At 37.5% G+C, this 16,417-nt stretch overlaps 1 protein-coding gene across 8 annotated transcripts in view; it reads left to right on the forward strand.

Moving 5' to 3' along the window:
- The window catches only part of TASP1 (taspase 1), a 237,763-nt gene that overhangs the window by 197,446 nt on the left and 23,900 nt on the right, over positions 1 to 16,417 (forward strand). For all 8 annotated transcript variants that reach the window (XR_003622916.2, XM_057530053.1, XM_057530052.1 and 5 more), the window contains one exon: positions 9,336 to 9,409. Coding sequence is in view for 7 of the 8 variants with exons in the window: in XM_057530053.1 (XP_057386036.1) it covers positions 9,336 to 9,409 (74 nt within the window). In the remaining variant the exon portion in view is untranslated. Of the gene's footprint in view, positions 1 to 9,335; positions 9,410 to 16,417 lie in introns of those variants that run through there.

Here is a 16,417-nt window from a genome sequence, read left to right on the forward strand (position 1 = left end):
GAACTTTATATCAATGTTGTAGCAGGTGATTTCTTCTGTGAGAATTTTTGCAGTTTCTTAACATGATTACCTGAAAGGATAATGAGTCCCTTTATCATTTTAGACTTAGCTCGATCAAATCAGCTGTTCTTCAGTTACCAATGAGAACTGAAATGGGCATTCTCCTCCCTTCTTTTCAGATCAGGCAAAGTTCTTTATCCAGTATTCTTCTTGTCACTGTTATGAAAACTTGCCATGATTTAAAAATAAAAATTGTTAGATTGAATTGATGCTTCCTGGAACATTAAAAAGATAAAAGGTCATTTTACTGTAAGTTAAAATTCCAAACCGCCTTTTGATTTTACTGGCATTAAAATTTTGGTGAGCACATATAAACACATGTACTTCAAAGGAGCTTCGTTCTCGGGGCCCAGCAATATCCCTTATTTCCATTTCATGGCACATGCCACCACGAGCACTTACGACTAGGCATTCTGCTGGGCTTACACGATCATAAAAATAACCCTCAAAGAGAAGGCAAATTAGTTATTAGACTGGTAGTGGGAAAAGAGTTACTTACGGTTGGTTACTGATGTTAATACCTTGTCTTAAAAATATAACTAAAACTTTGTTCTGTAAGAGGGTCCAGTGTCATGGTTGGAAGCTTATTTCTTTAGCGCCTCAGCAATGCTTTGGGATTGTTACATCTTCGCTACAGTCTTAAGAGAGAGGCTGGCATTTTGGTTCTTATTTAAGGATCAGATGGAAAGAAGCGAATTAAGTAACATTCTTAGATGCAAAGTGAATAAGGCAGACATGATATTTAAACTTTTCAACAACTGAGTTGCATTAACCTGTTGCGGTAGTGCTCTGAGATTTATATTTTTCAGAACTGGTTTTCATTTTTAAAATACAAAAGTGTTGATTACAAAAAGCTATCATTTGCTTTGTTTGCTTTATAACAGAACTTTTCTTCTGTTAAATATTACTAATACACTTTAAAAAGATTGGAAATAGATTTTCGTCTGTAATTTTTTTCTTCATCATGAGAAGTATACTTCTAGCTATAATCTAACTATATAGTGTCTTTTTTTTTTTTGCCACAAAGTTTTCCATCTGAAATAAAGAATACAAAGATTTATGAGCAGAATTCTAGTGATTATGTAATTCTTATTACTTTGGTTCTCCTAAAACTCTCAGGAAAACATTTTGACAAATTTTATAGTCAGTTTTCATCTGCTCAAAATGTAATGTAGATCACCTTAGTATGAAACAAATCCTAAAAAAATATTTGTTGAATGAATGAAATCATGTTTCAATATAACTTGTTTCACTGAATGCTTTTCTCTTCAGCACAGAACTTCCAAGGCCCAGCCATTGGCCACTTATTTCGTCAGTTTCTAATACAATAAAATGATAAAATAGGAAGAGAATTGAAATGTCCTTTGGGGCTTGTTTTACTCTTTGACCCACATCCCTCTCTTCTTTTTTCAGTCAGCATCTTTCTTTAGTCTTGAACAAATGGAGTGAGCCTTGGAAAGAGGGAATAATTATTTTCTTGGCTTAGCATAAGTGGAGTTCTATAGAACTCCATCCCCATAGCTCCCCAGACAGTTCAGTGGTGAAAGTTTTTCAGGGCAGCAAGCCAACTCAAAGCTACTTCATGGCCATAATGGGACATGCATTATATGAATCTTAAGGATTCCATGTCAGGACAGTAAAGCATCCTTGAATGAACCCCCTACTGGGTTATAAAGAACCTCACCACCCGGGGGAAATCTGCAGAGACAAGAAGAAATTGTTCTATTTACAGTTCCTCTTCCTTCCCATTTTAAAAATGAATTTATCTTTATTTAATAAGGAGTAACTTAAACACTATGCAAAATGTCCTAGGGTAAGCCATTTGACCTAGGGCTAAGGAGTGGCAGCTGACTTGGCAACTGCCCAGCCCAAGACGGTTCTGATTTTAGAGTTTTGTTTTCCTTGCAAGAAAGTCTGGGATATGAAGCCAGGCAGAGAGGTTTGAAATGGGTGTGGGAGCCAGTGCAGCTGGGGGTTGTTAACAACAATTGGAGAACAACTTTTTTTTTTTAAAAAAAGGTGGCTGAGGGCTTCTCTCTGGTCAAAAAAAGAGAATCTGTTCGAATAGAAAAAACTTGCTTTGCAACTCTGGTAAGGAAATTTTGTTTGACTTAATTTAAACAGGATGACATGTGACTCAAAATGTCTCAGGCAGTGGGGGGACCCTAGACTGAAGTGGGGCTGCTCTCGGACATTATACCCCTAGGTGAATTCATTTGTTCCAAAGCATTAAATACAACTTTCCAGACAGGCTGGCCTCTAAGATTATGTACAAATCCATTCCAACTGTCCCTGTAAGGCCATTAACTTGCCATTCTTGAGGAACACACGTACAGCACATCCACACCTAATCTGTTCTCTGGCACTGGAACAGGATCAGTAGTGTTGACGATTTTTCACATCGTGCTGGTGTGTTGGGACATGATGTGAAGTCACTTGGTGGAGAAGAATCCTGCCAAATCCCCGTGTCCATCTTTCATATGTTAAACCCATAGCTTTAGGTGTTCTTAATGTTTTCTGATGGAGGTCTTTTCATGATCTGGACATTTCCAGTAGCCTCACCATCCCTGGGCTTTGACTTTCTAAAAAACAAAAGCCTTTTTCAAATCAGTAGTTGAGGTGTAAATAGTCACCAGCCACTACCAAAGGAGCGTGGTCATTACCGAGAGGCCAGGGCTTCCCTAAATGGAAATCAGCTTGAGCTTGACCACACCAAACACTGTTTCAGACAGCACATTCACAGGCTCAGACGTGCCACTCCAGGCCACTCATAAACCCTGCACATTGCTTGAGTTCGTGGTCCCCTACATGTAATAACTACACAAGGAAAAATTCTGGTACTATGATATAGCATCTGCCCAGTTTGTATTATTATTAGAATCATTTTTTAAGTACTGTTCCATAAAATTCAATTTTTTAGTGTAGGAGACAATATTAGATTGAAAATTAAGAAATAAATTATAGACTTCTAGATATCACTGATGGTAAGAAATGCTACTTTTGTACTGAGTAGGGTTTAACATTTTAGTTTTTCTTCTATGTAATTGTATTTGAGCAAACTTTGTACTACTCTTGACTAGGTTTTAATTATAAATTGACTTAATTAAACAATTTTGAGAGATCTTTGTGAGAGAAGCTTTACCCTTGAGACAAATAAATGTTTTCTTATTTTTAAAAACTTATGATGGTTTTGGCATTTTTTATTTCAAATGGAAATAAGTATTTGCTTTGTTTTGTTTTGATTGCTCTTTGAACATAGCAGGTTTCGTTCTCTATATATGTGGCCAGTATAAATTTAAGTAGGGGTTTATTCATGCTCCTTCATAAGATTTGTTTGTGTTTTAGGTAGTCACAAAACATGAAACAATTTGAAAGCATCCAGTCAGTTTCACATCATAATAAAGCATTATCATGAAGGGCAATTAAAAATATATGGTAACATGTCATTACATCAAATTTCAGTGTATTTCAGAATGTCATAATCTAAACAGGGAAGAAATTAATTCTTCATAGATAAATTAGATTAACAAGGTAATTGAGATTCCTAGGTGTATTTAAAAAAAAATAGGACATAACTGAAAACAGGGCAAAATTCAAAAGTTTCAGAAGGGATGTATGATGAAAAGTAGGTTGCCCCCCTCTCAACTTCCTTAATCACAAGTTCCCTCTCTAGCGGTAACTGCTGTTGCTGCTTCCCAAGACTTTCTTCCAGAGACATCTCATGTATTTACAAACATTGTCATCCATGGTGCCCTTTTATTTTCTTTCACAAAAATGGCAGTACTATCTTTATATGTCTTTCTCCACCTTTCCTTTTCTTTTAGATAAACTATATATTTTGCAGATTAGTGTTTTTTCCAACTGTAGCATGTCACATTAATGAGGTCTAATTTAATGAGTCATGAGCAGAATTTTTTAATTGTAGTGCGTAGAATATAAAGAACCCATGTACTAAGTGACAGTGTGTGGGGCTTTTTTGGTTTTGTTTTGGTTTTACTGTGGTTCATGGCAAAAAGTTTGAAAAAACACTTAGTGTGGATGGTTCCATATCATCCATGTAGAACTTTCTCTTTGTTCTTAATTACTTGAATAGTATTCCATTGTGTAGGGTACCATTGTTCTTCATATATGCTCCCACCAAAAGGCAACCATGCTATTTCCAGTTTCTTCCTAATTAGAACTACTTTAGTGAATCTCTGTGTAAAGATGTTATTTTGTACATGTAAAGGCATATCTGTAGACTGAATACCTAAAAGTAGAATTGCTAGGTCAAAGGGTATGTCATTTTGAGAAAAAGAGTCTATCCTCATTATTTGTGGATTCGTATTTGTGAATTTTCTTACTTTCTGAAATTTACTTGTAATTGAAAGAGCAATACTCCCGGCACTTTCCCAAGTCATTTGTGGGCATGGACAGAGTGGGGAAAAATTTGAGCTGGAAAAGTAGCAAAACTTACGGATTCATGAGATGACAACCGATAAAAAGAGCATAAGGGACAGCATTATTGTGAGGCTGAAAGCCAAAGAAATTCATGGGCAGGTCATCCAGGGTCAGGAAAATGTTAAGCTCTTCTTGGCTAGTGTATTATTATAAAGAAATACTGCATAAAATTAATTAGTTATAAAAACATATATTAAATAAGATGTCTTTAAACAGAAACACACATAAAATAAGTTTACTTATCGATTGAAAATGCTGTGACCAGAGACTTGCAGGAACCTAACCCTGTATTTCCCTTGGGAGCGGTGGCTCAGTATTTGCTAATTCAGTGTTTATGGTGAATTTATAGAACATAACTACTGCAAATTATAAGAATGTATTTCCATATGGTCATACTCACACCGTTATTATATGAGAGTGCTCCTTCCTCGACCCCCAGGTAACATAATGCTGTTTTAACCTTTTGGTGTCTGATAACCTGAATGTTGAATTTCTTGTAGTTTTAATTTTAATTTCTTTTAGTAGGGGAAATGTAGAACATATTTTCACGTTTTAGAGTGATTCATATTCCCTTTTGTTCATATCCTTTTTGCTTTCTCTTTGGGTATTTGTCTTTTCCTTATTGGTTTGTAGCAGATCTTTATATACTAAGAAAATTAGTCCTTTTTCTATAATATGAATTGCAAATATTTCCCCCAGCTTGTCACTCATCTCTTGACTTTTTTCCCATTTGGCAAAAGGTAACACTGTAAACATTTTTAATTTAGTCAAATGTATTATCTTGTTATAGTTTTAAAAGCTTACTTTAAGAGATATTTAAGAGTTGTGTTTGTGTTCGATGCTGTATGATTCTAAATCCTTTTCAAGCTGATTAGATTTCAGAGTGAGAAAGCAATGGAGAATCACAGGTTTTAGAATCTAGAAGTCCAGTCTGAGTCCTAGGTTCTGCACTTGCTCAGATGGCCTCAGCCATGTTACCTCCCTTCTCTGAGCCCCAGGTTCCCCATCTAGGCTTTGCCGAGGTCCACTATGAAAGGCAGTGCCTGGCGGTTGATAGATTCTCAATGTTAGTTCCTCTCCTGCCTCCCTGAAGTCCTCCACCAAGAAATAATTTGTTAAATTATTCATTAATAATTTATTAAATTATTGAGTTGACATACACTAAAAGAAATAAAATAAGATTTCTTTTCAAAAGCATTTTATAATTTAAATTTTAGATAATCCTGCTGAGTTTCTGAAGTCTGAGCCTGAATGAGTGACTGATTTGAATTGTTGGTATTAAAAATAATGTGTCACATGAAAAGCTGCTCAACATCACTAATTATTAGAGAAATGCAAATCAAAACTACAATGAGGTATCACCTCACACCAGTTAGAATGGGCATCATCAGAAAATCTACAAACAACAAATGCTGGAGAGGGTGTGGAGAAAAGGGAACCCTCTTGCACTGTTGGTGGGAATGTAAATTGATACAGCCACTATGGAGAACAGTATGGAGGTTCCTTAAAAAACTAAAAATAGAAATACCATATGACCCAGCAATTCCACTACTGGGCATATACCCAGAGAAAACCATAATTCAAAAAGACACATGCACCCCAATGTTCAGTGCAGCACTATTTACAATAGCCAGGTCACGGAAGCAACCTAAATGTCCATCGATAGACGAATGGATAAAGAAGATGTGGTACATGTATACAATGGAATATTACTCAACCATAAAAAGGAACGAAATTGGGTCATTTGTAGAGATGTGGATGGATCTAGAGACTGTCATACAGAGTGAAGTAAGTCAGAAAGAGAAAAACAAATATCATATATTAATGCATATATGTGGAACCTAGAAAAATGGTACAGATGAACTGGTTTGCAGGGCAGAAATAGAGACACATGTAGAGAACAAATGTATGGACACCAAGGGGGGAAAGTGGCCGGGGTAGTGGTGGTGGTGTGATGAATTGGGAGATTGGGGTTGACATGTATACACTAATATGTATAAAATGGATAACTAATAAGAACCTGCTGTATAAAAAATAAATTTCAAAAATTCAAAAAAAAATAATGTGTCAGTACAATGCACCTCCTTTGTTTGTTTGTTTGTAAAAAGAGTGAATGAAGACTGAATTTCTAGACATTGAGTTACTTTCTTTAAGAACTCCTAAATTCTGTATCTAGAAACTTTATTGAAAACCTTTCAATAAAAAAATATTTAATGTGGTCAATCAGCACACCCAATTTATCCTGTTTTGTAAGTCTAAATGTTTCATGTGTTACATTTCCTTAAAGCAGGCTCTATTTTTAGAGAGAATAATGCAGTTTGAAATTGTCAAAATTGTGTCTTAAAAAAATAATGTGCAGTGTTTTTATCCTTCCCTTTCATGATTAGATTGACTATATATTTCCGTGTATTTTTCTTGGCTAATTCATGAGCAGTTACCACCTTAATATTTGGGGAATAAGGAGAGGTCACAATGTTAGATATGCCTGAACTTTGTATTTAAATACAATGGCATTGTCACTACTCGAGAAATTCAGTAAGGCTTGAGTGCCTTTGCTCTATTAGGCAATTCAGAATATCCCAGACCTTGCTCTGGACTTCAAGGTTTTTGAAGTTCAAAGCAGATGTGTTAGGAAGAAAAAACATCTGGCAAAGAGAACTTGCTTCATTGCGTGACGCTGTTTCCCTGCACTCATCAGCGGAGCGTCTGTGGAGCAGGTTGGCAGGTTTGAGAATTAATTAATGATGAGGGAATGAGCCACTCTATGAGGAACTCAGTGTCGCCCCTTCTGCTTCTTCCTTCCCCATGTGTCTGGCAAAGCCTTCAGAGTCTAGGACCGCTGAGCCACAGTTGTGTCTCAACTCACACACTTGTCTTCAGGCTTAATTAGCTCGGAGATGTAAACAGATGGATGGCCCGGGACCCAGAGGATTGGTGTTGAGCAAGGCAGTTTTATTACTGGGGACTTTTGAAATTTTTGTGAAGTGCATCAAAACTTTAAAAATGCCTTTAAAAAAACTTAGAATTTTGAAAGTAAGTACTTGAAGGTGACAAAGCTTTGTGTGTATCTCAGTATTTTTCTTTCTGTAACTTTTAATTTAGATATAATTTCAAACTTACAGAGAAGTTTCGAGAACAGTACAAGGGACACCCGTGATTTCTTTACCCAGATTCACTCATTTTCATTTCCTCCGTTTGTTTTTCCATCTCCACTTCCTCCTTCCTTCCCTCTTCCCTTTACACACACACACACACACACACACACTTAAACATGTACATTTTTTTTTTTCTGAATGACTTGAGAGCAAGGTGGAGAGATCCAGTGTCTTTACTCCTGATACTTCAGTGCTTATTTCTTAAGAACAAGGTTGTTGTTCTAAATAATCACAGTATAGTTGTCAAAATCACAGAATTTAATATTGATGCCACACTGTTACCTAATCCATAGTCGATTTTCAAACTCCATTAGTTGTGTCCCTTCAAGCACCCCTTGTCCCCATCCAGGCTCCATCCCAGGAGGACACATTGCCTTTAGTTGTCATGTTGCCTTTGTCTTCTTTATTTATTTTTTTGGCCACACCACGCAGCTTGTGGGGTCTTAGTTCCCCGACCAGGGATTGAACCCAGGGCCTTGGCAGTGGAACCACTGGACTGCCCGGGAAGTCCCTGGGATGCCTTTAAATGGGAACAGTTTCTCAACTCTCTTTGTATTTTTTGACTTTGACATTTTTTGAAGAGTTCAAGCCAGTTATTTAGTAGTGTTCCTATATCAGATTTGTGTGGTGTTTCCTCATGCAATTCTGGTTCTGCATTTTTGGCAAGAACACCACAGAAGTGGCAGTGAGTCTCAGGAGGCATGTTGTGTTGATTTGTCCCTTAATTGATGATGTTAGCTTCCATCATTGGATTAAAGTGGAGTCCATGGGTTTCTCCACAGTGAACTTATACTTTGCCCCTTTATACTTCATAAGAATTTTGTGGAGAGATCACACTGAGATTATGTAAATAGCCTGTTCCTCTTCAGATTCTCCTAGTTTTAGGAAGTGTGATGGCTTTCTAACTCTGTTGTTTCTTCTGTATTTATTAGTTGTCATTCTGCTACAAGGAATTGCTTTCTCTTCTCCCCCATTTTATTTATTCCTTTATGTGTTTGCATTAGTATGGGCTCATTGGTTTTAATTTTGTTCAGTGGTGGTAATTCTTTACTGTTATTATTTATTTTGATACTTAGATTGACTCAGATATGGCCAGTGTAAGTCCGTGCAGGCTGACCCTGGGTCCTTTTGATAAGTCCTCCTCATTCTTTGAGCACTTCCTTATTTTCTGGCACAAAAAGATGTTCCAGATTCATTTAATATTTTCTCTGCCCCAGCCTTGGAATAAACATTTCTCCAAGGAATCTTGGTTCCTTTTCATGGAGAATGGTATTTGAAAACCTAGACCCTGGGGGGTGTGTGTGTGTGTGTCTGTGTGTGTTTTAAAGGAAACTACGTGATAGAATATTATATTTACTAAATCATTGTGTACTGTATGTATGAGTGTGTATGCATGCATGTGTGTTGTTTAATGTTACAAGTTTCAAACAGAAGAGCATTTATTTTACATGTAATAATCATAAGTTTTGACAAGTAAGAAATACATTTTTCATTTCACAGTAAACGGTATTACATGGTTCTGAGTACTAAATCATCCTGACATTTATGAAGGAGCGAATGGAAAGTAGGGAGCCCGAGTGTGTTAAATATAAAGCTATCTTTAACTGTTGTATTAAAAAGCAGAGATTTATTTTCCATCTGTGATCTGAATGTGCCTATTTGTGTTCTCTTCCATGGCAGTGGAATTTCTGTGGAGCCACACGACGGAGAGCATGTGTGTTGGATATATGTCAGCCCAGGATGGGAAGGCCAAGGTAAGCGGGAAAACGGGGGCATAATTGGAAAACCTTGCAGCCACCGTGTGAACCTCTAACCGGCCAAGTGGACACAATGGAATTTTTTCAGCCTCTCTTGGTGGTAGCTCTGTGATCTTTATGAGAATCTGATAAAGAACAGTTAACGGTTCCAAAGAAAACTAGCAGATCTTTCTTGCTTTTGATGATGGAGCAGGAGAGATTAGGACAAACCTTTTATTTTTTTTTAATCTTGTTCTTCTTCATCCACTGTGAATAATTGGAAAAGAAGAAACTGGGGATTGGGAAGAGCAAATGGGTGTGCCACTCATGGCTGGCAGGGCTGGGTGATTTTGCAAGGAGAATGGGAATAGCTAAAGGAGACCGAGGCAAAGTTAGCTGAGCACGTGGACCACACCCTGCGTGTGTGAGGGCAGAGATGCCCAGCGTCCTTGCAAGGACTACCTGGCTCGTGCTCTGGTGTGGTCTGACACGGCATCCTCATGGCAGAGTCAAAGGTCTGTGCCCCGTGTGCCACACACCCTGGGCCCTCATCCCCCAGTGAGTCACAACATTCACAGAGAATGTCCACGCAGCACCCCTTGAGTCGCTTGGCTTCCCTGCACTCAAGAGGGGTGAGCCTGGGAGTCAGAAACATAATTTGTGGATTTATTTTATACTGGCCTCATGTTCTTCTTGTTCATAAAATTTTTAGGAACAGCTGTGGCATATGATGTTTACTTGGCATTAAAGTACCTCAATTACAAAGCTGTAAAGCCTCTCTTTCAAAGGGCATGATTTATTTTACACATTTGGAAATGCAAGTAAGGAAACTTCTGATGTAAACTGTCTGATAGAGATGGGATCATTAACAAATTAAGGCTACAAGTAAGAAAGAGTAACTTCTTGCTTATTGGTCATATAACACCCATCCAGGCTGGCCTCTGAATATTACCCAGCAAGCCAGTAGCATCACAGGGCTTTGTGAGGACAGCGTATGAGAGCTTTGTTCCATAGTACATAGAGAAGAGAATTATAATGGCTCCTTTTTTAATGGAATTAAAAAAGGTGATTTAGAGCAACAGCCAGCTCTACCCACCACCAGGCCCTCCCATCAGGAAACTTCCACAATCCTCTTAGATAGCCTCATCCACCAGAGGGCAGACAGCAGAAGCAAGAACTACAATCTTGCAGCCTGTGGAACAAAAACCACATTCACAGAAAGATAGACAAGATGAAAAGGCAGAGAGCTATGTACCAGATGAAGGAACAAGGTAAAACCCCAGAAAAACAACTAAATGAAGTGGAGATAGGCAACCTTCCAGAAAAAGAATGCAGAATAATGATAGTGAAGATGATCCAGGATCTTGGAAAAAGAATGGAGGCAAAGATCGAGAAGATTCAAGAAGTGTTTAACAAAGATCTAGAAGAATTAAAGAACAAACAGAGATGAACAATACAGTAGCTGCAATGAAAAATACACTAGAAGGAATCAATAGCAGAATAACTGAGGCAGAAGAACAGATAAGTGACCTGGAAGACAGAATGGTGGAATTCACTGCTGCGGAACAGAATAAAGAAAAAAGAATGAAAAGAAATGAAGACAGCCTAAGAGACCTCTGGGACAGCATTAAACGCAACAACATTCACATTATAGGGGTCCCAGAAGGAGAAGAGAGAGAGAAAGGACCCGAGAAAATAAGAGATTATAGTCAAAAACTTCCCTAACATGGGAAAGGAAATAGCCACCCAAGTCCAGGAAGTGCAGAGAGTCCCATACAGGATAAACCCAAAGAGAAACACTCCAAGACACATAGTAATCAAACTGGCAAAAATTAAAGACAAAGAAAAATTATTGAAAGCATCAAGGGAAAAATGACAAATAACATACAAGGGAACTCCCATAAGGTTAACAGCTGATTTCTCAGCAGAAATTCTACAAGCCAGAAGGGAGTGGCAGGGTATACCTAAAGTGATGAAAGGGAAGAAGCTACAACCAAGATTACTCTACCCAGCAAGGATCTCATTCAGATTCGATGGAGAAATCAAAAGCTTTACAGACAAGCAAAAGCTAAGAGAATTCAGCACCACCAAACCAGCTCTCCAACAAATGCTAAAGGAACTTCTCTAAGTGGGAAACACAAGAGAAGAAAAGGACCCGCAAAAACAAACCCAAAACAATTAAGAAAATGGTCATAGGAACATACATATAAATAATTACCTTAAACGTGAATGGATTAAATGCTCCAACCGAAAGACACAGGCTTGCTGAATAGATACAAAAACAAGACCCATATATATGCTGTCTGCAAGAGACCCACTTCAAACCTAGGGATACATACAGACTGAAAGTGAGGGGATGGAAAAAGATATTCCATGCAAATGGAAATCAAAAGAAAGCTGGAGCAGCAATACTCATATCAGATAGAATAGACTTTAAAATAAAGAATGTTACAAGAGACAGGGAAGGGCACTACATAATGATCAAGGGATCAATCCAAGAAGAAGATATAACAACTATAAATATATATGCACCCAGCATAGGAGCACCTCAATACATAAGGCAACTGCTAACAGCTATAAAAGAGGAAATCAACAGTAACACAATAATAGTGTGGGACTTTAACACCTCACTTACACCAATGGACACATCATCCAAACAAAATTAATAAGGAAACACAAGCTTTAAATGACACAATAGACCAGATAGATTTAATTGATACTTATAGGACATTCCATCCAAAAACAGCAGATTACACTTTCTTCTCAAGTGCGCACGGAACGTTCTCCAGGATAGATCACATCTTGGGTCACAAATCAAGCCTCCGTGAATTTAAGAAAATTGAAATCATATCAAGCATCTTTTCTGACCACAACGCTATGAGATTAGAAATGAATTACAGGGAAGAAAACGTAAAAAACACAAACACATGGAGGCTAAACAATACGTTACTAAATAATCAAGAGATCACTGAAGAAATCAAAGGGGAAATGTAAAATTACCTAGAGACAAATGACAATGAAAACACGACGATCCAAAACCTATGGGATGCAGCAAAAGCAGCTCTAAGAGGGAAGTTTATAGCTATACAAGCCTACCTCAAGAAGCAAGAAACATCTCAAATAAACAATCTAACCTTACACCTAAAGGAACTAGAGAAAGAAGAACAAACAAAACCCAAAGTTAGCAGAAGGAAAGAAATCATAAAGATCAGAGCAGAAATAAATGAAATGAAACAAAGAAACCAATAGCAAAGATCAATAAAACTAAAAGCTAGTTCTTTGTGAAGATACACAAAATTGATAAACCATTAGCCAGACTCATCAAGAAAAAGAGGGAGAGGACTCAAATCAATAAAATTAGAAATGAAAATGGAGAAGTTACAACAGACACCGCAGAAATACAAAGCATCCTAGACTACTACAAGCAACTCTGTGCCAATAAAATGGACAACCTGGAAGAGATGGACAAATTCTTAGAAAGGTATAACCTTTCAAGACTGAACCAGGAAGAAATAGAAAATATGAACAGACCAATCACAAGTAATGAAATTGGAACTGTGATTGAAAATCTTGCAACAAACAAAAGTCCAGGACCAGATGGCTTCACAGGTGAATTCTATCAAACATTTAGAGAAGAGCTAACACCCATCCTTCTCAAAGTCTTCCAAAAAATTGCAGAGGAAGGAACACTCCCAGAGTCATTCTGTGAGGCCACCATCACCCTGATACCAAAACCAGACAAAGATACTACAAAAAAAGAAAATTACAGACCAATATCACTGATGAATATAGATGGAAAGATCCTCAACAAAATACTAGCAAACAGAATCCAACAACACATTAAAAGGATCATACACCATGATCAAGTTGGATTTACCCCAGGGATCAAAGGATTCTTCAATATATGCAAATCAATCAATGTGATACACCATATTAACAAACTGAAGAATAAAAATCCTATGATCATCTCAATAGATGCAGAAAAAGCTTTTGACAAAATTCATCACCCATTTTTGATAAAAACTGTCCAGAAAGTGGGCATAGAGGGAACCTACCTCAACATAATAAAGGCCATATATGACAAACCCACAGCAAACATCATTCTCAATGTTGAAAAACTGAAACCATTTCCTCTAAGATCAGGAACAAGACAAGGATGTTCACTCTCACCACTATTATTCAACATAATTTTGGAAGTCCTAGCCATGGCAATCAGAGAAGAAAAAGAAATAAAGGAATACAAAGAAATTAAGGATGACATAAACAGATGGAGAGATATACCATGTTCTTGGATAGAAAGAATCAATATTGTGAAAATGACTATACTACCCAAAGCAATCTACAGATTCAGTGCAATCCCTATCAAATTACCAATGGCATTTTTTACAGAACTAGAACAAAAAAATCTTAAAATTTGTATGGAGACACAAAAGACCCCAAATAGCCAAAGCAGTCTTGAGGGAAAAACACGGAGCTGGAGGAATCAGACTCCCTGACTTCAGACTATACTCCAAAGCTCCAGTAATCAAGACAATATGGTACTGGCACTAAAAGAGAAATATAGATCAATGGAACAAGATAGAAAGCCCAGAGATAAACGCACACACCTATGGTCAACTAATCTATGACAAAGGAGGCAAGGATATACTATGGAGAAAAGGCAGTCTCTTCAATAAGTGGTGCTGGGAAAACTGGACAGCTACATATAAAAGAATGAAATTAGAATACTCCCTAACACCATACACAAAAATAAACTCAAAATGGCTTAGAGACCTAAATGTAAGACCGGATACTCTAAAACTCTTAGAGGAAAACGTAGGAAGAACACTCTGTGACATAAAGCACAGTTACTTATTTTTTGATCCACCTCGTAGAGTAATGGAAATAAAAACAAAAATAAACAAATGGGACCTAATGAAACTTCAAAGCTTTTGCACAGCAAAGGAAACCATAAACAAGATGAAAAGACAACCCTCAGAATGGGAGAAAATATTTGCAAACAAATCAATGGACGAAGGATTAATCTCCAAAGTATATAAACAGCTCATGCTGCAGCTCTATATTAAAAAACAAACAACCCAATTCAAAAATGGGCAGAAGACCTAAATAGACATTTCTCCAAAGAAGACATCAGATGACCAAGAAGCACATGAAAAGCTGCTCAACATCACTAATCATTAGAGAAATGCAAATCAAAACTACAGTGAGGTATCACCTCACACCAGTTAGAATGGGCATCATCAGAAAATCTACAAACAACAAATGCTGGAGAGGTTGTGGAGAAAAGGGAACCCTCTTGCACTGTTGGTGGGAATGTAAATTGATACAGCTACTATGGAGAACAGTATGGAGGTTCCTTAAGGAACTAAAAATAGAATTACCATATGATCCAGCAATCCCACTACTGGGCATGTACCCAGAGAAAACCATAATTCAAAAAGACACGTGCACCCCAATGTTCAGTGCAGCACTATTTACAATAGCCAGGTCATGGAAGCAACCTAAATGCCCATCGACAGATGAATGGCTAAAGAAGGTGTGGTACATATATACAATGGACTATTACTCCGCCATAAAAAGGAACGAAATTGGGTCATTTGTAGAGATGTGGATGGATCTGGAGACTGTCATATAGAGTGAAGTAAGTCAGAAAGAGAAAAACAAATATCGTATATTAATGCATATATGTGGAACCTAGAAAAATGGTACAGATGAACTGGTTTGCAGGGCAGAAATTGAGACACCGAAGTAGAGAACAAACGTATGGACACCAAGGGGGGAAAGCGATGGGGGTTGAGGGTGGTGGTGTGATGAATTGGGAGATTGGGATTGACATGTATGCACTGATGTGTATAAAATTGATGACTATTAACCTGCTGTATAAAAAAATAAATTTAAATAAAAAAATAAAAAGGTGATTTATGGGTTTAGAGCAACACCACCTAAAAGAATTTTCTGTGTTGATGGAAATAATTTATATTTATATTTATATATTGTCATCCGATATGATAGCCACTAGACACATGTGGCACTGAGCACTGGAAATGTGGCAAGTATGCCCGAGGAACAGAATTAAAAATTTTGCTTAAATGTAAATAGCCACATGTGGCTAGTGGCTACCATACTGAACAGCACCAGTTTAAAGAAAGAGTGGAAACGTGGCTCTCTAAATAAATATTTTCAAAACATTCTTTTTTTCCCAATGCCAAAACGGTTCCAAAATATAAAATAAGCCTGATAAGCTATAGGAATCCTTGCCCAAGAATAGCTTGCAGCCAGTTAAGTTTCTCTCACCCTTGACATGTTGAATCTGAGCTAAAATTGCTTTTTAACAAAAAAACATGGAAGAGGTAGACTTCAGTAGTGGAGCTGGTCTGAAATCTGTCTGGTGGGGACAGTCAAGTTATTAAGTCCCGTTTGCAGAAATGTTCCTGTTATCCCTGCTGGTGGCCTGTGGAAGACACCTTGCTATTTAACATGAAATATGGGAGGAAGGAGAGTGGAGAGTCCTGCCTTAAGCCCAAAGATATTTGGCTTCCAGTTGCATCGCTTGACATCTGGTGGACGTGGTTTTCACATTGCTGGTAAATTCTCCAGCTGGTGGTATTGATGGGCCAACAGATACAGCTGCTCCTCTTGCCTCACTTGTAAATTATGTGTTCGACCTTCCTTGCAGAGAGTTCATCCCTTTCCCTTTCTTTCTCCTTTGAGCCTGTGGCTACAAATGCTTTCCCCCAAAAAACCAACCAAACAAAAAAACCCCAAAACACTAAAGCTTTGGTTGCTGAATTTTATTGATAAAAAACAAAACAAACAAACATCTCTTCTGTCATAAAGCCTGGAATTTTATTGTATTGCAAGTATGACAAAGTTATAGATGAGAAGCTGAGCTCAAAAGAGTAAAGAGGGGCTATAGCAAAGTTTATATTCTTTTTAAGAGAGCAAGCCTTTGGCCTACCCCCTGGTTTCCTGATTTCTGTGAAAGAATTATTGAATTAGTGGCATACCCATTCAAGCATGATGATG

Source organism: Balaenoptera acutorostrata, chromosome 15 (assembly GCF_949987535.1).
Source record: "Balaenoptera acutorostrata chromosome 15, mBalAcu1.1, whole genome shotgun sequence".
NCBI classification, from domain to species: domain Eukaryota; kingdom Metazoa; phylum Chordata; class Mammalia; order Artiodactyla; family Balaenopteridae; genus Balaenoptera; species Balaenoptera acutorostrata.